This window comes from Hirundo rustica, chromosome 1 (assembly GCF_015227805.2).
Source record: "Hirundo rustica isolate bHirRus1 chromosome 1, bHirRus1.pri.v3, whole genome shotgun sequence".
NCBI lineage: Eukaryota > Metazoa > Chordata > Aves > Passeriformes > Hirundinidae > Hirundo > Hirundo rustica.
In genome coordinates this window covers 120,217,888-120,244,285 of record NC_053450.1, presented here as the reverse complement: position 1 = coordinate 120,244,285, position 26,398 = coordinate 120,217,888, and the positions used below count along the sequence as shown (strand labels likewise).

At 37.6% G+C, this 26,398-nt stretch overlaps 1 protein-coding gene across 7 annotated transcripts in view; it reads right to left on the bottom strand.

The window, feature by feature from the left end:
- Window positions 1–1,601: 1,601 nt before the first annotated feature.
- TBC1D5 (TBC1 domain family member 5) overlaps window positions 1,602–26,398 on the bottom strand; it is a 317,128-nt gene continuing 292,331 nt past the window's right edge. For all 7 annotated transcript variants that reach the window (XM_040072842.2, XM_040072823.2, XM_058421817.1 and 4 more), the window contains 4 exons: window positions 26,172–26,271; window positions 12,805–12,884; window positions 11,895–12,071; window positions 1,602–5,410 (listed from right to left, as the gene is read on the bottom strand). In XM_040072842.2, coding sequence (XP_039928776.1) covers window positions 5,117–5,410; window positions 11,895–12,071; window positions 12,805–12,884; window positions 26,172–26,271 — 651 coding nt within the window. In that variant the 3' untranslated portion in view covers window positions 1,602–5,116. The remainder of the gene's footprint in view (window positions 5,411–11,894; window positions 12,072–12,804; window positions 12,885–26,171; window positions 26,272–26,398) is intronic.

Sequence of the window (26,398 nt, the reverse complement as noted above, 5' to 3'; positions counted from 1 at the left end):
ACACTAAATGAAACTGTTTTGAGACCTGATAATCTTTGCAAGTCTAAATAAGCTTTGTGTGTATTTATTTTATATTTAAAAGTAATTTTGGTGGATTTTAATTCTTGAAGCTTTAAAAATGCTTTTGCGAACAGGCTCACGTTCACTTACATTTTCTGCCACACGTTCCAGGATGTTGCAAGCCCCTCCTTTTGCGGATAGAAATGATGCATGTTCCTGACTATTGCAAAGAGATATACATTATCCAGCAAGCTATATGACACTGCTGACAATCTGCCTTCTAATATCTGTTTTCTTGATATACTATTATTTTTAAGGGCAGTTTAATGATGCTGTGGAAATGCTGCTTTATTCCCCATCCACTCAATTCAATTCACACAGCAGGTGGGCAGTCAAGATATTTTGACAACTAATCTTCCATCTCAAAACTATGTAGCATTTATATTCCAAAATGTCTCAAATACTGACATGATAATTTCTAATATCTTCAAATGCTTCTTTGTATGAGTTAAAAATTCAGACAAACCTGGTTTTGCTACAGTCCCCAAAGCTCACAGTCAAAGGCAAAGCTGTGAAAACTTTCTTAGCTCAAAGCTCTGCAACTGCATGTGATGACTTAAGCAGTGGAGTTCCCATCAGCTCTCTGGAAATGATTACAGGGTTTTTCATGGTGTTAGCATGGATGACAGTGAAAGTGTTAAATCAGCAATATGTGAAGGATCAAATTCTTAACATTCATAGAAAATGGAACCACAATGTCTTCTCTCTGCAGCTGATACATTTTAATACTTCCCACATCCTGGCATCAGCGAGGCTTTTACAAGTTAAAAACAAAGATAAGTTTGCACAAACCTATATGACGTAGTCAAAAAAGGTACACAAGTGCTACCTGAAGCACAGTTGAGAAAATACTTCTTACACTTTGTATATATCTGGAAAAAAATACAGCTTTTTGTATTTGGCAACATTATAATCAAGTTTCTGGTGTGGGGTTTCTTTGGTTTTAATTTATTTATTTAAACTTCTGTTCCTCATCTGCACTTATTTCAACCGTGTGGGACCAGATTCTGCTGCTCCAACACTACTGCTATCAGATGTGTTACTGGATTAAATCTAACTCGCTGTTCAAAAGAGCAAAACATGGTGAAATAACGAGTATATCATTATTATTGTTATCCTAATTTTGACAGTGCTTGTGTTGTACAACATCAGAGAAGAAGATGACTCCTGCCCTAAGGAACTCATACTTTCAGTCTCAAGCTGCATCCCTCCCAGCTCATTGTCTGTTTCTAGGGTTATGCACTTTGCCTCTTGCAGGATCCTCCCACACACCTAAAACTTCCCTTACCATTTCAGTGGTTAAATAAGTTGCGAGAAGCAGGAAAGCAAGTTGCCTGTGTGCATGCTTCAAGTTTCTGCCACTCTAATGATCTTTTTTCAAGCTCTTTCATCTCTAAATTTAGCTAACTACTAAAGCCAGAGTCTAGCAGACTGGGGCATACAGGAAACACTGATGCACAGACTATATATAATCACTCTCAAAAGAACAACACAGATTACAAGACAGTATAATTACTATTCTGTAGCCAAATGAAGTTTATTTTATGAAACTGCATCTTTTCAACTCCAATAAACCATTAGACTCATTCATTCAAGACCAAGACATGCAGCACAAAATAAAAAGTATTATTAAAGAGTTCACATCAAGAACTTAAAAATCTGTTCATGTTAAGATTGCATTTGAACAGATGATATTGTAACTGCCAGGCACAAGTACACCTTAAATTTGAAATGTAATCTTTAAAATAGCTGCCTCATACCATTTAATGAGAACATACTGGAGAATCATGGGAAAGAATGAAGAGTGCGAATTCAAGTCTAGAGATTCAGAAATGTACTGTACAGATGCTGGCACTGTTACTGAAACGCAACGAGGATACTATACTGAGCTTCATGAAATTGCAGAAAAGTTAGGTCATGGTAAATTCTGGTTCATTTTCAGATACAAGAAATATGGTAAAACAGGAAATAGTCTATATTGTTTAGCTGAGATAGATGACAAGAAGTCTTATTCCCTGGATCACATACATAAAATCTGATTGAAGTATTAATAAACTTTGTGCTTATATAAATAGTTTTAAAGTTTTAATCATCCTAGTTCTCAGAAATTATACTTGTATTCTAACCAAAAAGCTTTCCCTCTTTTTTAAGAAAACAGCACAAGCACAACCCAGAAAGTTTGTTAATTCTTTCTTTAATAAAGCAGGCTAGATGTTCTTCCAGAGTAAAGATACAAAGCTCCACGACTAAATCAATATCCAGTCAAAATATGATACTGCCTTTCTGCAGTACATACAACTGACATGACATGCAAGAGACTTTGAAGTAATAAATTACAGATGTGAGATACAGTAAAACAGTCTCAAATCAGCAATCTTAATGCTGCATTAGGTTTTGTCAGCAATTTGCAATGCTTATAATTTTTCTATCTGATTACTGTTATCCATGAACAATCTGAGCAGGTCATTTCCGGAGAAAAGGAATAATCTTGTATTTTAAATGACAATTTCCCTTTCAGTAATATTCTTAACACAAAACAGGGTGATGATTTGACGTTTTATCTAACTTAGATGTTTCTAACTTCATAAATATACTAAAATACTTTTAACTATCTCTGCACTATGATCAAATATCAGAGACAACATATTTGAGATGTGGAAGGACATGGTACAACCAAAGCAGGTTCATTTACTGGAGTTACTCTGATCTTATTTGTATAATCATCTCTCTGCTTTTGAAGATTTTTATCATATCCCATGGCATGATACGCATTCAGCTCATCGGTATTCACTGATTCTTCTTAGAAACTCCCCAAGTCTTTAGATACTTTTACTACTGTTTTAAAATATGCAATATTAAAGATACAACTAATTTACAAAAATAAAAAACCTGTACAAATCACATTCTTCCATTGGCAATGAGACTGTTCAAGAAAATAGCAATGTGATCCCTGAAAGAACCCACAAGAATAGAAATCAAAAGACTGATGCTTAAAAAAATAAAAAAGAAGTAAAAACATTTTCTCCTGCCAAGCTACTGGAATCTTTGAAGGTTTATGTATCACAGAATATAAAACTTTTCTCTCTGTCCCCAGAATATTTCTCCCCTCTTTCCACAGCTACTTCTTCAACAGCCACTCTTTGCTGATGGTGCCACAAGCCTCGCTGTATAGGTTAAAGCTAGAAAAGCTTGAAAGACCTAAATAAATCAACCAGCCACCCAATCCCCTGGCATTCATGCAAACTCAGGGTAACAAAATAAACTGGAGACAGGCATGCATGCTGAATTCCATGAAGCTTAAAATGAAACCAAAAGAAACACCTCTCCAAAACGTTACGCATTTAAGATCTTTCATCTAAATAGTCATCTGTTTGCATCACTCTGTTGCAGAGAGGTGTGATGCTATGCCTGCTTATAACATTCTAGTATTTTAACATTTTACAAGGCACAAATAATCTCTGAAGAACTACATGGTGGCTTTTGAACATGTAAGGATGGCAGCTTCCATGTAATTACATGACAATTAACTCTTCAGTTCAGTCACTGACACAGACCTTGTAAAATCTAAGACCAGCAAATTACATGTCACCTCATCTTTGGGATACAGTACTTCATTTACAATTACAGACTAAGCAGCAAATTACTACAATTTCATAACTTTGAACAAACACAAGCTTTGCCATGCAAATAGGAAGTTGTTGCATGGTATAATGTATATGCATCTTAAAAGCAAATAATGCTTCTTTTTGCTGCTGTGACAGAGTGACATACTAAACTTCCTTCCTGAAGCTAACTGTGTAGGTCTTGCAAGAGGAGCTGTCTACTCACCACCAGTTTTGTTTTGTGAATTCCAACAGAGGTTAAAGGGATCAGAGAGTATAGAAAGCCCCCCTTATCTACTTGCATAAAACTGTTATTAAATGTACTATGGACTTGATGTGAGAAATACACTTTTCCATAGAAGAACAAGTAACAGAGTTAGAAACTTTCTGTTGGTTAACGCTGCTGCACCATTATGTTTCTCTTGGTTAAAAATACGGAAATCATATAGGAATATATGTAAACAGAGTCTATAGAAGAGAATAGCAATGACACATAAAGTGCTTTTAATTATGAACATTTCATTTCACTTTGCAACCTTCCCTTGTAAGTTATCATACTAGAGCCAGCTTTAGTTCAACCAGCTCAGGTCTACACTATGAAACACTGTTATTTCCCTTGCACCTACTGTTTCAATGTGGTGGTCTGAGTAAAATTAAAAAAAAATCATGCCAGGGGAAGTAAAAGTAGACGAAGAGGGAAAGAGGTGAACTGGGAACATTCAAGGGGAAAAACTAGACAAAGGCAAATAAGTCTCTGTTGTGTAGGTCCCCATTCTTAAGGAGTTTGTCACATCGTCTCCTGTAAGCACTGAAGAACAACTACACAAACCTCTGCCCTGAACGTGCCTCAGGCTACTGCCAGATGAAAATGAGGAAACTAGGATTCCTCAAGGGAGAACAACTTCCTACCAGGATGATGCTTTTAATCTTTTGGAAACTCATTCCCTACTTCTCTAATCACAGTCTTTGAAGAAACAGTACCCTTTCCTACACAGAAAACCCAGTCAAGCACATTTTATAAAAGGACAATATTAAATCTAGCCTGTCTTTGCTGCTTCAGGTCTGATGCCAAGCATCCACGCATTTCCATTACGGTACCTAGCAAATACTATTCTATGTTTTGGGAAAGCAACAGTTCTATAGGTAACAAAGCTACTAAGTAAGGTAACAGCATAATCAATAATAACTGTATATTAGAACTGGGTTTTACTGGGTCTTTATTTAAGGCAGTTACTAAAATGTATATATTATTTTTTAAAAGTAGCAAATTTATGTCTTTTGTTTTGCTTTGTTTGTTCGCCTTTTTATTTTAATTTAGGCTTTTGGCAGCTGAAATGGGTTACCTTTATCTATTTTCTGTCCTTGTAATCCAAAGAACTATCCAGCCCATGGAATCACAGAAATTAGAGATGAGTTGTAATGACAGATTTCCCAAACTCTCCCAACCTGCTTCTTTAGATGTCCAGTGGGCTGACAATAGCAAAGTCAGAATCTTTGCTGTTATTACTACTGTCGTCATCAGGGCTGGAGCTCAGATTGCTGGAGGAGGCTGAAATGGAACCCATCAGAGGGTCAGAAAATATCAAAGAAGAACGAGACGGAGCTTCTGCCTTCACCACTGCCTCCTTGTGTGCCTGAAGGGCCTGCACTGGCTCTGGAACAGCACTTTTACTTCTTTCCTCTTCTTTGGAAACCATAATATAGTCATCAGCACTCTTGCTCTCGCTAGTGCTCGAATCAGTTGTACTCTGAAACAATGGCACAGAAAGGACTCAAAGTGAGCACCAGTGTTACCACATAACGAGGCTTATGGAATAAGTCAGGCATATGGGGAATGGGACAAAGGAATAATTATTATCTAAAAGTGGCAATGATTAAATAAATTTAAAAATAAAGCGGATATTAACTTTGGATAACATAATTTGTTATTTCACAGAATCACAGAATATTTTGAGGTGGAAGGGACCCACAAGGATCATCAAACCCGGTTGTTAAGTACCTCCAAACATAACCCTGTGGCCCATACAGGGATCAAACCCACAACCTCGGCATATTAGCACCATGCTCTGACCAACTGAGCTAATTTAAAAAAGCATAAAATGTAACACTCTAAAAATACATTTTTTGGTCTAATAGTCTTACATGTCTCATCATCATAGTGCATCCATGTAGCAGCCAAGCATCAAACACATACATTACAGCTGTGAAGATTTTCAGTAATTACAGTGGGTTTCTGTAGTATTTAGTGAAGTAGTTTTGAGAAGTTTTTTTGCTGCTTTGCCTGTACAATAGCATTTTGAAGGTGGTTTGATAAAAAATTTCCTAGTAAAACCCTGACTTGTGAAATCTGAACCACTCAGAGAAGTGGATTAGTATGCAGCAGTTTAGGTTCAAAAAATCAGGGCTGCCAGAGCTTCTAGGATTAGTGTTGTTGACTATTTCTTAAGTCTTCCAGGAAATGAGGGTCTGGGAGTCCCATTTCTGTCTGGTTACACCTTGGGAAATATGTGTCCCTGAGCACTTAGACAGAGGCTCAAGACCATGAAATCAGTGCATCAGAAAACTCTATGACGTTTCAGTCTTATATTCTACTCTATGAAGTCTCAATCTTATATTCTATTACACTAGCCACACTCAGAATCACAGCTTTTCCAGACAGAGCTATATGTAATTAGAAAGGGAGACTGCCCTACACAGTAGAGTGGGATTTCTCACTTGTTGACAACTGGCAGCCTCTTATCTTGGTTGCAACCCAAATGGACAACATTTAGTTTCCCTCTGCAAGAGCTGCATTCAGCTCCTGCAGTGCTGAATTCTAGTGCTATGTTCCTCTGGAAGAACACGACTGCCTTCTTGGTTGCTTCCACAGAGGTGTCTTTTTCAGAGTAATAATGCAGCCTCCCCAACAGCCTGTAGGTACAAGCATCCTGAAGTAGCGTGATGCCAAAACAAATATATTTGATTACATGAATGCAAGTCTGAGAAAAAGAAGTAAAGGGAACTGTGTATGTCCATGTTTGTGGCAATGCAAGCCCTCCAGGAAAAACCAGGAACAATGTGTGTGAGATAAAGGTGAACCTACAGCATGATATATAAAATTGATGCATCACAAACATCAGCAAGCCACAACTGCTGTTACAGAATACACAGCTGCCAGCAAAATTTATTTTGCAGGATTTCTTATTACAGCTGAAAATGATTTTCTTGTTTTGATTACTGATTACAGATCAGAATGTTCTTGAAATGGTACTGTAGTGTACCATTTAGCTCAGGAAGCTAAACCCACTTGTGATTATGAATGACTTTAAGATGAAATGAGGGAGCTAGAAGTCTTTGGTTGTCATTTACACAGTCATTACAAATTGTTAGAAGTCATAGTCAAGATAAAAATCAGCTGAATGGGAGATTATATTCAAATACAGAATTGTGCCCCCATTGATCTGCCTTTCCAGTAAATATTGAAATATCCTGTTCTCATAATTTATAATTTTTGTGTTATCTACAAGTATGTGGGTATAATATTATATAACTAGTACTAATATAGGTTTAATAACATATAATATTCTGTTTTGTAATGAACTAATTTTAATACTTCTTAATTCAAATGGGAGTATCTTGAGTCCAGAGCGTTGGTTAAAATTTTACCTGTCCCAATGTAAGACAGTTGTCACATGGATAGAAATTGACATTATTATTTTTGATAGTAACTCTCTTTTCACAGAAATCTTAAAACTCACACAAAACTCAACAGATTGGTTTTAGAAAGATCAACAACTAGTCTTTTTTGAGTGTTATCAAAATTGATCTCCAGCCCTTCTGATACATGCAGAACCAGAGTAGTTCAAATGTCAAAACCTTCAAGCAGTTTCCATAAAGTTAAACCCTCAGAGTTCTATATTACAAGGAGAGATACTTCACTGTTTAAACACTTCTGAGCTGAGACATCATTTGTTAGTAATTAGCCTTTTGCTTTCATCTTGTCTGTTTGAAATGCTGTCTCCATGAGCTGTCAGTGAGTCAGCTGTCATCTCCAGGGGGCTGAGGACACAGGCAGCACACAACTGTGGCTCTGCTCCATCAACACAGAATCTCAGAATAGTTTGGGTTGGAAGGACCTTTAAAGGTCACACAGTCCAACTCCCACAGCGAGGCACAGGGATATCTTCAACTAGACCAGGCGCTTAGAGCCCCGTCCAACCAGACCATCAATGTTTCCAGGGATGGGGCACCCACCACCTCTCTGGGAAACCTGTTCCACTGTCTCACATCATCCTCATCATAAAAGAATTTCTTCCTTACATCTAATCTAAAATCAACCCTCTTTTAGTTCAAAACCATTGCCCCTTGTCCTATTGCAACATGCCCTGCTGTGAAATTTGTCTCCATCTCTCTTTTAAGCCCCCTTTCAGTACTCAACGGCCACAATTAGGTCTCCCTGGGACCTACTCTTCTCCAGGCTGAAAATCACCAACTCCCTCAACCTGTCTTCATAGGAGAGGTGTTTCAGCTCTCTAATCATCTTTGTCATGCTGCTCTGGACTTGTTCCAACAGGTCCATGTCCTTTCTGTGCTGGGGAACCCAGAGCTGGATGCAGTGCTCCAGGTGGTGTCTCACCAGAGGGGAGCAGAGGGGCAGAATCACCTCCCTGATCTGCTGGCCTCACTGCTTTGGATGCAGCCCAGGGCACAGTTGGATTTCTGGGCTCGAGTGCACATTTGGGAGATGTCCAGCTTCTCATCCACCAGGATTCCCAAATCCTTCTCAAGCAGGGCTGTTCTCAATACCTAATCCTCCAGCCTGTACTGATACTTTTTTGGGAGCTCTAAATGCCATAGTCAAAATTTCAGCACTACCCTCCCCCCGGTGTACAATAGAAATATACATTGCTCTAAACACCCACTGCCACCTAATTCACCTGGCCTCTTTCCACACTTCTATTTAAAAGCTCTCAGGGAATGCAGTACAGGCTCATTTTTCAAAATTATATACTTTATTATTCCAAGCTATCAAGAATCCTTTATTTCAGTCCTCAGAGCCCTCACACCTCCACCTTGCGTAGGGTGACATAGATCTTATTTAGTGAAACACTCGCCCAGCAAGATCAGTATTTTGTCTCTGGCACTCCCTGATTTCCTAAATTCTGCTTTCAGAATTGTGTGCTCTAGTGCAGTTGAAAAAGCATCCTTCTCTTTAATAAAGGAAAGAAAACTACTCATCCCGATTTCTTGTTGTTACTGTTGAGCTTCCCAACACTGCCCTTCATGCCAACCACACTTTTTGGTTTGGTTAAGGAGACCTATAGCTCACTGAAGTAACAGAGAAGCAGCAAAGCAGAGTTACTGACCCCCAAATCCTATAAAAGGGTTTCCTGTAAATGTTTGCCTATGCCTAGCATACACTGGTATTTTGGAACTGATATTTCCAGAGGTAAAATACCTCCTTCCTTCTTCTTTCGCCTGTTTCTGTTTCAGGAAACTCATGCTGACGTGAAGCATGTTTTCTCCCATCTGCTGCCACTACTGAATAAATGAAAAATGACAGAATTATACTTCCAGTAGCTTTGAAAGTTAACAACCTTACGCCCGTTGCCATATGGCTTCTCCAAACAATTTTTCCTGATGAATATCAGCTACTAGGACCAGGCTTATTTCATTTGCCTTCACACTGTGAATGAGTTAAAACTAACTGCAAAGATACAATTCAGGAAAGCTTAGAAGAACAGCAGCTCATTTTGCCTCCTTCTTTGAACAGACATAAAGGCAAGATAATGTGTTAATTATCATTCATTATTTAGCAACAGAAGCCTTCTGTTTGTCAACTGCATGCTGCTACTAAAGCCAAACATTCAAAAAAAAAGCTTGATTTCTTTTAGCCTTTATCTTAACTTTTTTTGCATTTTTAATTTTGCAGCTTTCCTTTCTAAAGAAAGGCTAAATCCTTATCCTCATTTTGCAGACAGGCATTTTGAGACAAAAAAGAGGAAGAACACTTTTTAAAAAAGCTAAGATGATAAATAATTTATACTTATATAACAACCAAGAACAAAAGACCAGATTTTAATCTCAATTACAGAATAGCTACACCTGTAACTGTTCCAGCTGTCCTAGAAAATAACCCTATAACTCCAGCAAAGAACAATCTCTACAGCACAAATCACACCAAATAGAATTACAGGCATTACCAAAGTCACAGAAAACGCAAATAGAGTAGAAATTTATTTAGCAAGAAATGCATTGAAATGCCTAGAAGTGGTTGTTCTTTAATCCCCCCGCAGCTCTCAGTAAGTACTCCTGGCATGACTCAGGGTACCACTGCAGCCCCTTTTCCTCAGCAGAACTAAAAACCTGGGCTGTGGTCTGGTTTGGGCCAACAACTGAGCCCATCAATTAACAGTCTAATATTCCACAGTCTTATTTTCCTATGTTTTATTAAAAGGGATCCAAAACTCTCCTCTTTTTGTCTGATTTTATGCATGGTGGTTAAAGATGAAGGGCTTGGAAACAGCACAGACTAACCAGGGGGTAGTTAGACACACAGAGAAACTATCCCTAATTAACTAACTAAGGCTACTACCAGTCCTCCTGGAGTGCCATTTCTAACACTAGTCTTTCCTTCTGTCTAAGGTGCTGTTGCTCATTATTATAATTGGAATTTCCAGAAGATAAGAGGACAGGAGGCTAATCCATATGAATGTACTGTACCTCCAAACATAAACCATGCAGTGCTAATGCCTCATTAATGCTCTGCAGCAGCTCAGCTTGTAAAACCTCTACTCATGTTCCTCATAGTTGACTTAAGAGCAGCCTTGAAATTGTGGGAGCCATGGATGCCACTCATTTCCTGGGGCTGCATGTATATACCCTGACTACACTTTGGGATAAGCCCAGACCTCATCACACATCACCCTGAAAATTTACACTGGAGATAAATCTCTGCAGATCAGGCTTCACTTGCTCCACCCTCAATACTTGAAGAGTCCCAGCATGTCCATGATACATGGCTCAGATCAGACTCTGAGTAAGGGCTTCTCCAGCATCAGAGGGTCTGTGCGCACACACACACACACACACACACACAAACAGCTTGCTGCCATGTTATATGGCATTCTACCTTCTAGTTTCTAGAAGTGAAGAATCATAAAAAAAAACATTATTTGCCATTTTTGGAAGGAAACAAGGTACTTCATATAAAATACTAGGAGATGAAGGTCAAGAATAGGAGGCCATTATATACTGTATCAGTTTAACCAACGGTTTTGTTATGGCAGAAAATAAAAATTGTAATGACAACAGCTAAGCAAACAATGAAACTCTCAAGCAGAGCTTTGCTCTTTGCCATTACTGAGCATAAAAAAATAAATCTCGGTATTGCCTCTAATACCGAAATACAATTAAAATATGATTTCAAACATAGAGTTTTCTAGTTCAGGGGGATTGTGAGTAATAAATCAAAATGACCCTGCGTCATTATTCAAAAATGAATAAATATTTCTTGTAGTTCCTACATAAACTTGTCAAAAGTGAACTGACTGCAGACTCAGTTAGACTTTGAGGTGATAGTGTTGCCACTGATTGATGAGTGTGAGTATCAGCAGTAGGGTGGCAGACAATAGAACTCCAACACAGAAATGAGCAGGCACAAAAGTACTTATTTTTAAGATCACGTTTGGGTTGGACTGAGTCAGACAAGAGAGAGCCCTTTGTCTATGAACTTGTCCTATGACTGTATGCTCTGTATGTGAAATGTTGTTTACAGATTCAAGGAGAAAGTCAATACAATGAAGTAGAAGGTAAAAGCAACATCCTTGCTATTTCCTTTTTGGCACTGGGCATGAATACACTGCAATGCAGTTAATCAACTCTTACATAATAGGATCCTGGAGGACAAGGACAATGAGAATAATCATGTGGGAACATTTCGTATGGGAACATTTACCTGCAGGTTTTACGTTTTTTGTAGGAAAATAATCTGTGATTCTGTGATTCAACAGTGTGAAAGAACTCTTCCAAACACTGCCTAACACGTAGATTTAAATAGCTGTGTGTAGAGCATACGGCTACAATAAAAATAATTGATCAGACAGTAGGACAGTAGCTAGAGATACACTTTTAACTCACTCTCCATATGGACTATGAATGCTGCTGTGTCTCACGTAATGTCTGGACATGCTGGAGGAAGTCTCCAAAAACCGGAATGCCATCAATAGCCTACTTGAAATGTTTTTATTTTACCTGTTGTCCTGAGATGAACTGTTGCTTTGTCATGACAGGTCCCTTTAGGACATCACCTGCGCCCTTGTTCTGATTATTGGAACAGTAATGATCATCAGCAATAGTGATCTGCTCATTTTCTTCAGCTTCCAGCTGGCTCTGGTTGAAACGCAATGAACCTTTCAGGATATCCTTGATCTGTTGTTGAATAGGAGGGAAAAAGATCTAAGTTAGAAACTGGGAGGAATTCTACATTTTCTAAAGCTTTGTGCAGATTGCTTTCATACATCACTTCCCCAAAATATTTGCTTTGAAAAGATGGTAAGCAAGTCAATATTCATACCTATATTGATTAAATATATAAATAAAAGTGAAATGTGGTTTTATTAGAATCTGAGAAACAACTATCCAGAAAATCTAAAGAGAATAAAACTGTTAAGATTATTCCCTGTCTCATTAAAGGTTTAACATATGTCACAGTAGGGAGCAGAGGGCAGTATAATCAGAGCTACAGATGCTCAGCAGCATTCTCATTTTATGTATGTAGTATATTTTCCTTTAATTCAATGACGTTCAACTGTTGTCGGAATGAAATAATGGGGACATGAGCATAGTTGATATCTACCAAGTATATTTTGCATTAAGAGAAACGATAGTGTGGCTTAAGTCCAGCACCTGGTGTTGCACTTTAGTTTTGATTTGAGGCCTCCAAAACTTCCACAGGAGCAAATACTGTGCAAGTTGTTTGAACTCTTTACAGCTGAGTTTTATTGTTACAAATAAAAATTCACCACAAGGTTTGATGCATCAGTAAAACAGCTACAAGAAGACAAAAGAGCAGTATACAAAAAGAATAAAATAGGAAGAAAAAAAGAGAAAGGATTAATAGCTCTGAAGGGCACAAGAAGGTTAAGCTAAGAAATAGTAATACCTGCTTCAAACCAGCCAAGGAAACCAGAATTTCATCTTCTTTTTCCAAGCGTTCTTGCAAAATGACTTCCTGAATATTTCCTGTAACATCAAAAGAAAAGAAAGATAAGAAGAGAAAACATCCTAAATAAACTCTACTGTGCTGTTACCTACTGTTGATTGATGCTTTCACAACAAACTTCTGTGACCTGCAAACACAATTCTGTATCCAAACCTAGAGATTGACAACCTTATTTTCTGCAGAGGTGAAGCCAGCCTGAGCCTGCCACTGCTGTCAGGAGACCTCCAGCAGCGCTCTGCTCCTGCAGAACTTCTATTGTCCCTGTGTACCAAACAACTCAGGCTACTACTGGCGCCTAGAAGACCACACTAGCCTATGTGTTAGAGTTTTGAACTTGAAAATGCTTTGGAAAGCATTCAAGAACAGTTAGAGAAAACTTCTGCATCTCACGGAAAGGTTTACGTAGAAGCACAGCAATCTTCATCTTGATCCCATGGCCATTGCAGATGCTAGAATGTTGTTCTTTATAGAAGGACTACAAAAAGTTTAATTCCCTCTCTATTCTCTTCTTCTAGGTAAAAGACCCAGGGCCAAGCAAAACTTATTTGACAGAAGGAGCAGTGCAGTACCAACACTTCGGGAGACTCTTCCCCTCCATACTCACAGCATCCTTTAAGGATGCATTTCACTACCCTGGTATAGAGTGTTTGCAGGAAGACAATCCCAGGCAATGCTACACTTCAACACAGCCCAGAGAAACTACAACTCCAATAACTCTGCAGACTCAGTTCATTCTCTGGCCTCCCAGCTCCTACTTTCATCCTTTTTAAGAAAACAGCAAAGATTCCTGGAGACAGACTGGCAGAACAAGATGGTATCTGTCAATTGCAAATGACAGGACACTCCTTTGTGCCACTCCTGTCTTACATACACAGACTGAGCCCAAATCCCTCAGTGATACTCATTTAGGAAGAATGCTTTGGTGCTCATGAGTATCTGTATCCCAGATACTTCACAATTAGAGCTTTGTACCATTAATCCACACCTGCATCACATTTGTTTGTTTTTAACAATGTCCAGCATGCTCAGGGCCCAAATCAGTGAAAAGCCAGAACTGCTGTTAACAGATGATCCTGACAAGGACAAATAGGATGACATTGCCAACTCTGACACAATATGAAGTTTCAAGTAAAAGCATTGAGTAATTTGGTATGAGTTTTGTGTTTACAGAATAAATAGCAAAATAATGAGATGTGAGAGACAGGACAAGAAGAAAGATTAGAAGTGAAGAGGTAGGTTTAAAACTTGTGTATAAACACAAGTTTGAAATTGAATCAGGGCCAGAAATCAGTAATTGGTATAAAGGAGGAATGGAATGGACAAAGAGGAGAAAGCATCCACATATCAGCACTAAATGAACCACTAAAAAGCAGTATGAGATGTAGAAGGAATCAGAGGCTAGAGCCATGAATGGTAATAGCTCACAAAAGTCAAGGTGATGTGATCAAGGTCACGAGCATCAGTGAAGATACCACAGCTTTGCGTAAGCAGCCTGCCTGAACAAGGAGATCTATGCCCACGTTATTTAGCACACATTATTCACTATACTACAGTGGCAATGTCCTGCAGCAATGTTGTACAGTTGTAAAATTGTTGTACAATTGAACGATTTTACATGAGAAAGACACTGCATTATGAATGCCAGAAATAATAAAAAACCAGATCTTTCTGGAAGTATATAGCATCTTGAATTGAGAAAATCCATAATTATTGCAACACTTTACTTGCTTTTTTATTTTACATCTAAATTGTCTAGTCTCTCAATTTGGTAAGTAAAATATATTAATATTTATTTATAAAAGAATAACATACATTCTATTTTCCACTGTTTCAAAGAATGCATGATTTTCTTCTTTTAAAAGGTCCAGAATTTGAAACAACTGAAGTCCAAAGCCCTCATAGGCAGGACAGCCATGCTTTACCACAGCCTGAATCACTGAATTCAACTGTCTTTTCCATTTTTCAGCATTAGGAAAAAAAGTATTCCATAAACTAAACAATACATTAAAAAACTAGAGCATGCATACCAACTAAGCAGATGGACCAAGAAAATAATTCAAAGCAAACCTCCAACCTGCTGATGACTAAATGAAGGAAATCTAAAAAACGGGGACAAGAGCAAGTAACCAAAAGCTGAAAGGTATTCCACATAATATGGAAATACTCTACTATTATTATTGTTCTTTAGAGATGTTTTGTAAGTCAGTATTTAAAAATACATGGAAAAGAATTGATCATCACTATAAAACCCAGCTGTAACTGTGTTTGATGAGCCAGTACATTGGGAAATTTCTAAAAACTTATGAATGGAATATGATAGTTACCCAGCAGTAAAAATTAATAGAAATGTTTGTATCATCACTTATTTACTTTAGCAGATTAATGCCAGATTTTAATATTCATTTCAGAGGAAAAAAGATTAGGAGCAGAAATGTAGGCAATACAACCAATAAGTATGCCAGCTGAGGCATAAAGGCATAAATTGGGATATTCTTCTGTAGTGCAATGAAACAGAAGGAAGGTAGAATTCCTTGTAGAATTCGCAACAAATCAGTTTCTTAAATACGTCCTTGAACTGCATACGGCTTCTAATCTGCTGCTCTCATCTCTTTTGAATGCAGTTTTAAAACTTTCAAATAAGAGGAAACCAAGTTTACCAGTACTCATTCTTCTTCCCTGGCTAACGAGTAGGGAGGAATTTAAAAAAATAATCCTTAAATGAGCGAAGCATACAGGAAACGTGATTTTGCATGAATACCTCCTTGATCACCTCCTTCTGCTGGGACCACCCTTTGAAATCCATGTGAACTGGAGAGAGAGGCGGGAAGAAGGGGAAGAATGGCAACAAAGTTGGTATGTGCTCTGCAGCTGCTCTCCTGTGAATGGCTGTGCCAGGGCACAGCATTCTCACTGGGGGACTCTCATCTAAGCTTTTTCCCACTGCTGGGGGGACCTCATAGGGCACTCAGCTGTTGAGATGAAGCAGGAAAATAAGCTCTCAAGTGCAGACAAAAGCTTATTTTACCTTTTTGTATCTCAAAAGATACCCTTGTAACTAGAAATACTTTAAAAGATACCATTTCAAGAGTGCTATCACATTACTCAGCTGAAGGACTTTTACTTTAAGCTGAGATGTATAATTATTCTTCCTTCATAGATGTTATTGTACTTTGAGAGAAGAGGTTCATGTATATGAATGTTTTGGCCACATATTGATTTTTTTCTTTATTCGTTGCTTTTTGTCAGTACCTCACCGCTGTGTTTTTTTTTATTTTTTTTTTAAATAAAATAGTAACTATCTTTTAAAAACCCTGCAGATGTCCATTTAGAAGTGAAAACACCTTCCTACCTTTAAAGAAAACCCCTTTGATATAATGAATCAAACAAACTGATTATGTGATTCCTGTATTATTCAAAACTGAGTCCAGTTTGATTCTGTGCTATAAATATCCATCTATTGGGATAGCTGTTGTTATTCAAAAGTTATCAAAATCCTATCATACATAGAAAACTAAGGTTAGTCAAATATTCCTGACTGCCTTGTTTGTTTTTCTTTCTTTTTCTTTCTTTCAAGATTCCATTTAGCTGATGCCAAATGTTTTCTGGAGAAAATGACAATATTTCTGTATTCAATGAAGTTCTTAGTACAGGAAAACAGAATGTGAATTTTGCAATTTCTCACCTGGTGGTCAGAGCACTCCTGTGAGATGTAAATGATACCAGACTGCCATTACAAGATTCGGTATTTGTTTACAGAGTCTGACTATCCCAAAATAAACTGTCATACCCTGACTGTGATCCTGAGTAAGCCTCAGAAATTCTGGAGCTGTTAAACCAGCTGTTCTCCTCAGAAGTCAGCAACCTTATCCACTTTGATGGATGCCCTCAAACCAGATTCACACCTCAAAGGATGCCTTTTATATAATGGACTAGAATTAATTTTGGGTAGTTATTCTTAAATGAGCAGACTCATTTAAGTTTGATAGATACTAGATCAGTAAATCAATAATTACTTCCTGCGTGAGACTGTGATCAGCTGCCTTGATATGTATTTTAAATCCAACTACAACTACAGAGCAGGAACATGCAAATGAATCATGTTCTTTTAAAAAAAAATATGGAGAAACACTGTAGCAGGTAGTGAGTTTGTTAGCAAGAGTTGAAACAGCTAAAAATTAAGATGAAATATATTTTTCATTTCTTGCTCCTACAGTTATGGCAAATTGTGAATCACTTTACAAGCACACTCACTGTACAAGTAATTTTTTTTAAAAAAACAGGATTTCTATTTCCTTCCCCTAAATTAATTGCTAAATTTTAAAATTAAGACATGCTATCTATAGTGACAAAAGAGGAAAATCATCCACAGTAGCTTCTAGCAGGAAAATTAGAGAAAGCTTATGCTGTCTGACGATTGAAATGCTCCATATTGCATGATGGTGTGAGTAGTCACTGCTGAGGTCCCAGGCCAGGGAAAGGGGCTATTCAAAACACTCTTCTCTCAATGTGAAAAAGCTGTTAGGCTTGGCATTATTATTTTAGAGGCTTATTAAGTTAAATAGCTCTCATTGAAAATTTTGTTTGCATTCAGTACCGATTTTGCAAGAAACCCAACCAGAGCTGCACTAATTGAATGAGAAAACTTGTCTGCTGTAGACAAGGTCCCCTTAGGCAGCTCTTCATGCCCATCCATCCAGAAGACAAATCTGCACCTCTTTCCTTCCACTGAGGAGGTGAGAGACAAACACCCTGCCATAAGAAGGCACAAAATACACTTGACATAAAATCAGATGGATGCGGAGAAAACGAAACTTCTCTGAGGTTCTTTGTTTTCTCACACACTGCTGCTTTGCAGTGCATCTCCCTCCTAATGATTTCTATTTTAAGCTGGTCTCTGTGGGGCCTTTCCAGGAAGATAACTCCTGCTGAGAGGAGCTAACTCGAATACCTGCAAGCTGTACTACGAATGCTGCTTTTCTACTACTAGCTCCTGATCAATGACTTGTGAACATGCAACAGTGCCAGAGTCATGTTAAATCGACTTTTTTCACCCTTGTTTTCACTACTGAGAAGAGAGCTCAAACTCAGAATGCAAAAGTACCTTCTCACTTCCATCATAGGCAGGAAGAAAGGGAGAACTGAGGGTATTACTACACCTTTTAATTCTTCCAAAAGAGGAAAGCCAAAAAATTCCAGTGTTCCCATATATATCAAGGCACAGCCAACTCTCCAGGCTCATATTCCAGTACTTTTGTATAATTGTCTTTATGAAATGAGGGTTTACAGAGAATGTTTCCAACATTCTCTGCACAATATACTGGTGATAGCAAGACTGCCTTTTCAAGAACATTAAGAGGCTAGCAGGACAGACTGGGACTCTAGCTTCTGGTAATCAATCTTTCTCTTTTCACAACAAATACTGCTTTCCTACCTGAACTTGGTCTGGTGAGCACAAAAATGAACTCTAGACCTTAACACTGATTTGTGGCATTTCTAGAAAGACTATGCTGTTTGACATAGTGATATTGCTGTTTAATAATGCAACTCAGGATGCTTCCAACTACCGCATTTTCCTTCCAGCATTAAAAATACAAATGAGAGGAGTTAAATTCTCTTCTAAAACAATAGTGTTTGTGATCTAAATGTTGATGAAGGCAACATTGCTAAGTAGCCTAACTTTCATTTACCTATCTCACTGTGAATGCCAACACCTACAGCAACAATTACACATTATATTAAAAGCATCACTTAGCAACATTTGAGTCTAAAAGGACTTAAAGATCCTAAAAATCTGAAGTATGCAATTATCTGTGAAACACTGCATTCTTTAAAACATTTATTTAAATATAAATTATGTATTTACACTGTGTTGAATATAAGTGATGTATTTACACTTCTGATGCACGTGTCGTGCGGAGCACCAACGCTTCATCGATATTTTACGTGTGGTAATGCTCGTGACATCAGAGAAATAGTAGTAAAAAGTTACCAATCATCAACTCATTGCAATTTACACAATTGCAACTGTACAAAGAAGTAGATTGGTAGGATCATAAAGTCATTCCACTCGTCCCTTGCTCAAAGACACAATCAATCCTTAGCTGTGAACTCTAATTTACGCACAGTAAGCAGATTATGCTTAACATATACCTTACATCTGTATATTTATGGAAATAATGGGGAAACAAACAATTTAGTCATACAACAATTTTGCTTCTGCTAGGAAGCTTGAAGTAGAAGAGAAACCAGTGCCTAAGAGATGCTGGAAAGGAAAGGGTGGATTGTCAGTATACTTCAGTTTAAGGAAGATGTTCACTTAGCAGCCGGGAGGAAGCAATGGGAATTCACTGAAAATTGCAAGGAAAGTTGTTAATCAGGTAATGAGGGGCTGTGTAAGCGTCATTATTTTAATCTCCTTTTCACTCAGACTACTGGGATGAAAGCATCTGTAGGTGCCTACCACAGGCACAGTTGTTATAGAAAGAAAGTAGCTTGCTCTGAGTTGAACCAGTTGTTTTTGACCTTAAGAGCTACCCTTAAGTGACAAAAAGGTGGTTAAAATTCATGGAACAAGAAGAATTATACTTTTATTCTTCACACACACATATATATATAATATGTATCTGTAAAATGACCAGAAGTGACAGTCTGAAAGTAAGTCTGTACAACAAACACTTGTTGTATACTATGCTATACAACAAATATTTGTTTCCCAGTAAATATTCCTACATTTAATAAATTTGCTAATGCTCTTTCTTTATATGATGTTTTTATAGGTTATTTTACATCATTATTCCTAACCAAATACAGCAATCCCTTAGACTCAGGGGCTTGTGTTTGAAGTAGCCTTTTTTACTGATAGCATTTCTAATCACACTGCTTTTATTTACCATGGATTATTTTATTTATATCCCAAGCATAAGAGAACTCATTTAATGCATTTACTTCTTCAACAAATGCTGAAGTATTTCATTTCAGCACAGGGCAGAAAAATAATTACCATTTCATTTTATCCTTACAAAAATGTCATAACATTTCATCTCATCACATGGCACATAAAACAAGAATTCAGTACTATCTTGCATACATTTAACAAGCACTGTGTCCAGACCAATATTGGGCCGTATGTCAGTCCCTAAACACTGAGCATTAAATCAACTTTTTCCTATCCTTTCCCCACTGTAAATGATCCTTATAATAAAATGCATCCTTATAACAATTGCACTGACTGTTAAAAGAGGGAGGAAGGAAATCAGTCTAATTAAACCTTTAAAGGTACTATTTCACACAACTAAAATCATACTAGCAAGATTATCCTGTAAGTTTTTATTTATTTATTTTTATATTTTTTCTTCCTTGCTCATGGTGCTTGCAATAATCATAGTGAAAATGTGGCTTTGAACTGTTTTTAATACGTCTGTCAAATAATACTTGTCTGGGAGGTGTCAGGAAATGCTGGTGATTATACAAGTGCCAGCACTGCTTGCTGTTTGTGGCAGGGATGTCCTGTGATCCCATTCAAAGAACTCTCAAAAAATTGATTTTCATTTTTCTTGTTACCATGATGCCATAACTTCTGGGCATTTTGTAAATAAATACAGTTTTTTACAGGCTGCCTATGAAAGCTGAGAGCTGACATGCCATTCCAAAGGAAGGATGCTGGTGTTGTTTAGAAGAATGGGAGATGAGAACTTCACTTTTCCATAATCCACAAACTTCCTTCCATAATCCACAATGGAGGGGCAGAGAGGTACAGGAATACTGGTGAAGGACACAGCAACATATTACAGACAGCAATAGTGAAATTGGAAAATGCACCACAAGGAAAAGCCAACAGCCCTGCATGGGTAGCTCAGAGAAGGATTTATTTGCTTTGGCTTAGCAATGCCATGATGCTTAAGCACAAACTTCCTGTATGTGGGTCAGAGCTGAGGTTTTTCTGATGTTGCCTCCAATACAAGAAGTGATTTAAAGACCTGGATATTGAGCAACATATTTCTGAGACCCACCTGAATATCCCTCTGGCAGCTGGTTCAAGTTAAGCACTAACAGTATGAAGGTGAAATGAATAAAACCAGGCAGACTTATGTTTCCTCTGTATAATAGGGTACCTTTGCACATATTTCTAGGGTGTTGTGCAGAATCCTGTGAGCTAACTCTGCAGAACTGGTATGAATCCTCAGGGCTTATTAGCTGAGGCTCTGTGCAGCAAAAAAACCAGCTAAATTGCTTCTGAATCTTGGCTAGCTGGGGAAGCAACCTTCTACATTTACATAGTGCTGCCCTTATGCAAAAGCAATTGGGGAATGACCATAGTTTCTCTCCTTTTATAAGCTGATAAATTGCCCATCAAAAAAAAAGTTTCTATATAAAGATCTCCATATCCAAGTTAATACTGAACCAATGTTCCTTTAAATTGCTTCTCCTGAGAAGGACTTCCTGTGCTACTTGTGTAATTATTTGGTAAACTTTCCCACACTTGGAGGTCTGAAACTATAACTCTGTTGGATACAAATGGTAGGTTCTTCTGTCTCAGATAATGGTGATGGATTGGTTCCTGTCCCATATAAAGAGACAACACTTTGAAATTCAGCACTTTTCTTTCTGGAACAAAACAAACTCCACAATCTCCCATATTGGTACTTGCCCGTGGAGGGCTGATACTTCTCCAGGGCTTTAATCTACTTTTTGTTAAGAAGCTGCACTTTAATTGTGGGCCAGAGGGACATGGTCCAAACCCTAAAGATAACAGAATAGCAGATGGTCGACAGTGTCATTAGCTGGTGTCACCTGAACTACCATTTAACAGGCTTGAGCCTGGGACGTAACAAAGCTTTGCTCTTTGAGACACTCCAGATGGACTTCATGTTGAACAAACACCTCAGATTCAGACCCATGTCCAATGTGAAGGACAAGAGAGAAAATCTTCCAGCAGATACCATAAGGCCCTCTGAGTGCTGTTTGTGTGCACGTCTCTTAGACATGTTTTTCATGATCTACTCCTAAGACATCAGACAGATGTCACATTTAGCAGTTACCAGGAAAAAATTTCTTCTGAATGCTCTTGCTAGCTTGATGCTTTTATTTTCACATAGTAAAAGAAAGGAGGAAATAAAATTCTTCAAAAAAGAAGTAACATTATGACAGATAATAATATTGTAATACTTAAATTGTGTATTACAGCTTTCTGAATCATTGAGCCTTGAGGAATTTATGTGCATTAATAGTAGAGTATCTCCCAGAAAGAAAAATGCTAAAGAATATTACTGTATTCCTGAAATCGCCAGTGACAATATTATTTTCTGAAAAAGGAATGAAATAATACCTGTGAGAAAGTAACATCAAGAAAATGTATCTGTGATGATGCTGGAGCAGTGATAGCTATGGCAACTATATTTTTTCACTATTAGCTGAGTAATAGTCTGCATTTGCTTTGTGAACAAAGCCACATGACAGGTTCTACAAGTTTGGATGTATCTTCATTTCAATAACGGAAAAATTGAACGCAGGACTTTGGTTTATTTTGAAATCAATGACAAGCTTGTGAAAACAGGTGGGAGCAACAGTAAAATCTTCTTCGCTGTAATGCCATTTTACATACCTAAATTTTTACATTTGTCCTTGGAGGTATTAAAAGGAATTTCCCCTGAGCAGTGCTCCAGTGGTTAAGGGAGAGAGGGAAGAAAAGTAAACCTCTTTCTAATGCACAGCCCTAAGACAGAGACAAAGATCACAAAATGACTTCCCTCCATTTTAATAATGAAACCCCTATTTCTGATTTCTACCCATAGCATTAAGTAGCAATATTTCAGAACCATCATTCATTCCCATGGTAACATGCCCTGATATTACAAGCCGTTAATTATGTTGTTGCCATGTTGTAGAATGTGGGGTTTATTTACAGAAAGAGATAAACATTTAATGAAAGCGTCTTTGAATATATGAACAAAATAAAAACTGCCATTCTATCCCTCATATTAAAAGCAGCATACATAATTTCATGGTTATTTTGATAATTTCGCAGCTACAACACATCATCTCTGTCATGAAGTAACTCTGCACCTGACTGTCATCTGGGTCCCCCTTGTAAGGGAAAGGACCTGAAAAATGACAGCCAAAAAAATCCTCAGCTGTCTCATTATAAACCACTAGAAGAATATTCTGTAATTGTTTGATATTGTGATAATTTTGTGGCAAATGTTCACTGGATATGCATTTTTATAAGCCTGAATTAATATTGTTTTTATGCAAATGCAATGCATCACACAGGAAAAAGATTATTGGTTGCGTAATAATGTATGAAAAGAAAGGTTCACAACAGCAATCCAAAAAAACCCGAGATTTTTAACAATAAGCACTTAAATTTTATCAAATTTAAAAGTTAGGCCTGACTGTTTGCAAAATTCATAATTCATAGAAATGTTGTCTAACTCTTTGCTGAAAGAATTAGTTTTGTAAGGCTATCCAACATGAAATATATCTACGTGTTTTTTACCAACAATTTAGACAACTACTAAATATGGGATGGTTATGTCTGCAGTTAGAAGGGCAGAAGAAAACTGAGTACATCACAGAATTACCTGAATTATTCAGCTAAAATGCCAAATGACAAGAAGTGAATTTTAATATTGTCAAATACAAGGAACACATGTGGAAATAAACATTTCCTGATTTTACCCACAGGATAAATCCCTCTGTTTAGAAAGCTGTGATTCACCAAATTTTAAAGGTCATAACATATTATCACCTCAAACTGTCACTGTATCAAAGAGCACTAATGTGATGCTGCATTACAAATGTTTAAAATGAGCGATGCCACAGGAGAGTAGAGAGATGACCTTCCCTGTGCTAAATAACCACTCTTCTGGGCCCAGTGCTGGTACAGCATATCCTGATAAAACTAACCCACTTGAAAAGGCATTAAAAAATCCTGAAGAATTCAAAGGAAGACCACAAAAATGATCTGGACTAAAAAGTAACCCACATAAAATGAAACGTAGCGTTTTACTTAGCAGAGACAGGTCTGAGAGATTACTTTATCACTGTGTATAGGTAAGTTATATTAAGGATTTTCAACTTTGCTATTAAAAATGCTACATGAGCAAATAGCTGGGAGATGAAGTCAGAAAAACTCAGCCCCAGAGGAAGAAGTAATATCCTTGAAGTTAAGTGCTCTGACAGTTTACAAGAGGAGTGATATAACTCATCTGCTCAGCAGTTTCTGAAACAAAGCCATTTTCATGGGTAAACGGATACCTGGGGGAGAATCAGATCAGGTGCTGTAGCAGCCCCTGCTAACTTTTTCCTTCAGAAATAATCAGATATGCTCTTGGGTTTTATTTTGCTGCCCTTCTCTGAAGCCTGAGCAGTATATGGACTCTGGAGATAATCCTTAGGGGGTGTTCTGTGATGCACCAGAGAATCCATTTTCTTGCACAGCTGGCTGGCATGTGCTTCATGGACAGACAGATTTCAAGTCAAATGGGATTTTGCACATCAGCAAGAATCCTGGCAGGTTTTTTTCCCTGCCTTCATGTGGATCACCTGGTGGCTGATTCGGGCATACCTAAACTCATCAATTTACTACAAGTGTAGAGACTCTGAAGATTGGTGGTGTCTCTGTCTCCTTTGTGCTGTTTATCACTCATAACTTTAATCTCTACAGGACAGAAACACACTAGTGTAAGACAAATTTACAAAGTTAATAAATAGTCCACAATGCTGAAAAGACATGCAGGAATATTGTGAAGAAGTACAGGGAGTAGACATGAAGAGACTAGGCTGGCAGGCTCTTGAGGGTGTTGTAGGGGTGTCACAATGCACCCAGCACACTCCACAGCCACAGCTCTGTAAGGGACGGCTTTCCGTGTCCTGTGAGGGTAATGAACCACTCCACAGCGCTCCTGGGACACTACTGGTCCTAAATGCTTTTGTTCCCAATATATTTGGGAAAAAAAATTTAACACCTGGATACGATCACAGATCATGTGCTTTCATTTCATGAATCCAGTGCTGAAAGGCAGACTGCTTCAAGGAGCTTTGTCTGGGTTCATTCTCATCTCTGGTGCAGCTATAGTTGGTGAAATGTTTATGCTTGGAACTGATACACTTGCTAAACATGCCTCCTCTTCTTTCCCAGAGGAAAGAAACTTCAGTTTTTCTTCTTGACAGAGCAATCTTTCCCCCATCATTTCAGTAGCTAATAACTTATCCCTTTGCTTGCTTCTAATCTCATCATTAGTCATGTGCCTTCACAAAAGCAATACAATACATCAGACTAAAGCTGTCGGGGTTAGAGGTTTAGACTTGGCTTTTCAAGGCTGTGATTCCCAACTTTCAAGCAATACAATATCTGTAAGTTTCCCTAGGCCTATAACAGTGGCTAGTAAAACACCCACATAAAAGAAAATACAAATACAATATGGTTTTCACATCTGAACTTTCTGACCTGGCAAAGGTAGATATCACATGCTTAGTTCTACTCACTGAAATATTCAGCTTTATTTTGCTCAAATATTTCAGACCATAAATAAATCTTAAAATGATTGCAGTTTTGCCCTGATTTCTCAACAATGATGCTTTTTCACATAACTAAATATGCTAACATTTAGAGTTCAGTTCAACACAGTTTAAAAACAGCGCCTTTATCAAAACCTGGTTAAAAATCTTTACTCTTGATCTGAATGAAGTTTTTTGTTTACTTTCTCTGCTTGTCTTGGCAATATGTAGGCAGAATTCTAGACTGGAGTATTTGCTGATTCTGCTCCCAATGTATTGACTTTTAGCTTACTGTATTTCTTCTGAGAAAGAAGTTTTATCTTACTATATTTGTTCTGAGACAAATATTACAAACTATCCAGCCTACAGTAACATTTTAACATATCGAAGGTAATTATAGATTATGAAAATGTTACATTTAATGAAAGTGTATGAATCTTATACAACTATAGCTGCACACGTCAATTATCACTGTGGGACCGTTGAACTGCAAATGGACTTCAAGTTCACATGGCTTGAGCTCCAACAAGTCTCTTACAATACAAGAAAACAAAAGCATCTTTTTAAAAATATCTCTACTTTTTTTAGTATCATCAGGGGCTATCCTACTCCCAAGTTTAAAAGTATGACAGAATAAAGACACAGTGGCTGGCAGCATCTGATAGAACAACTGAGTACATCAATTCAATCTTCATCATGGCTTATCAAATAATATGCACTGGACTACATAAATATTGTTTTAGTTCTAATACAAACACAAGAAGAGCCTTTGCAAAGATTTACAGGTTAATACAAGGTACTGCACTTACCAAGATGCGTGTTCATCATCTTTGCACAATATTTGCACATGGCTTCCAAATCGTTTAGCTGTCCTTGTAGGAATGAAATCTGGGCCTCTAATTCCTCCTCCTACAATTAAGAGATTATTAGCATTAAAATTTCCCAAATTTCAATAATGCAGAGTAAAAGTAGTAGGTTAATCCTTGACATATTTAGACTTCTTTTAACTTTTTCTATTCCTTTGTTCTTGGAAAAT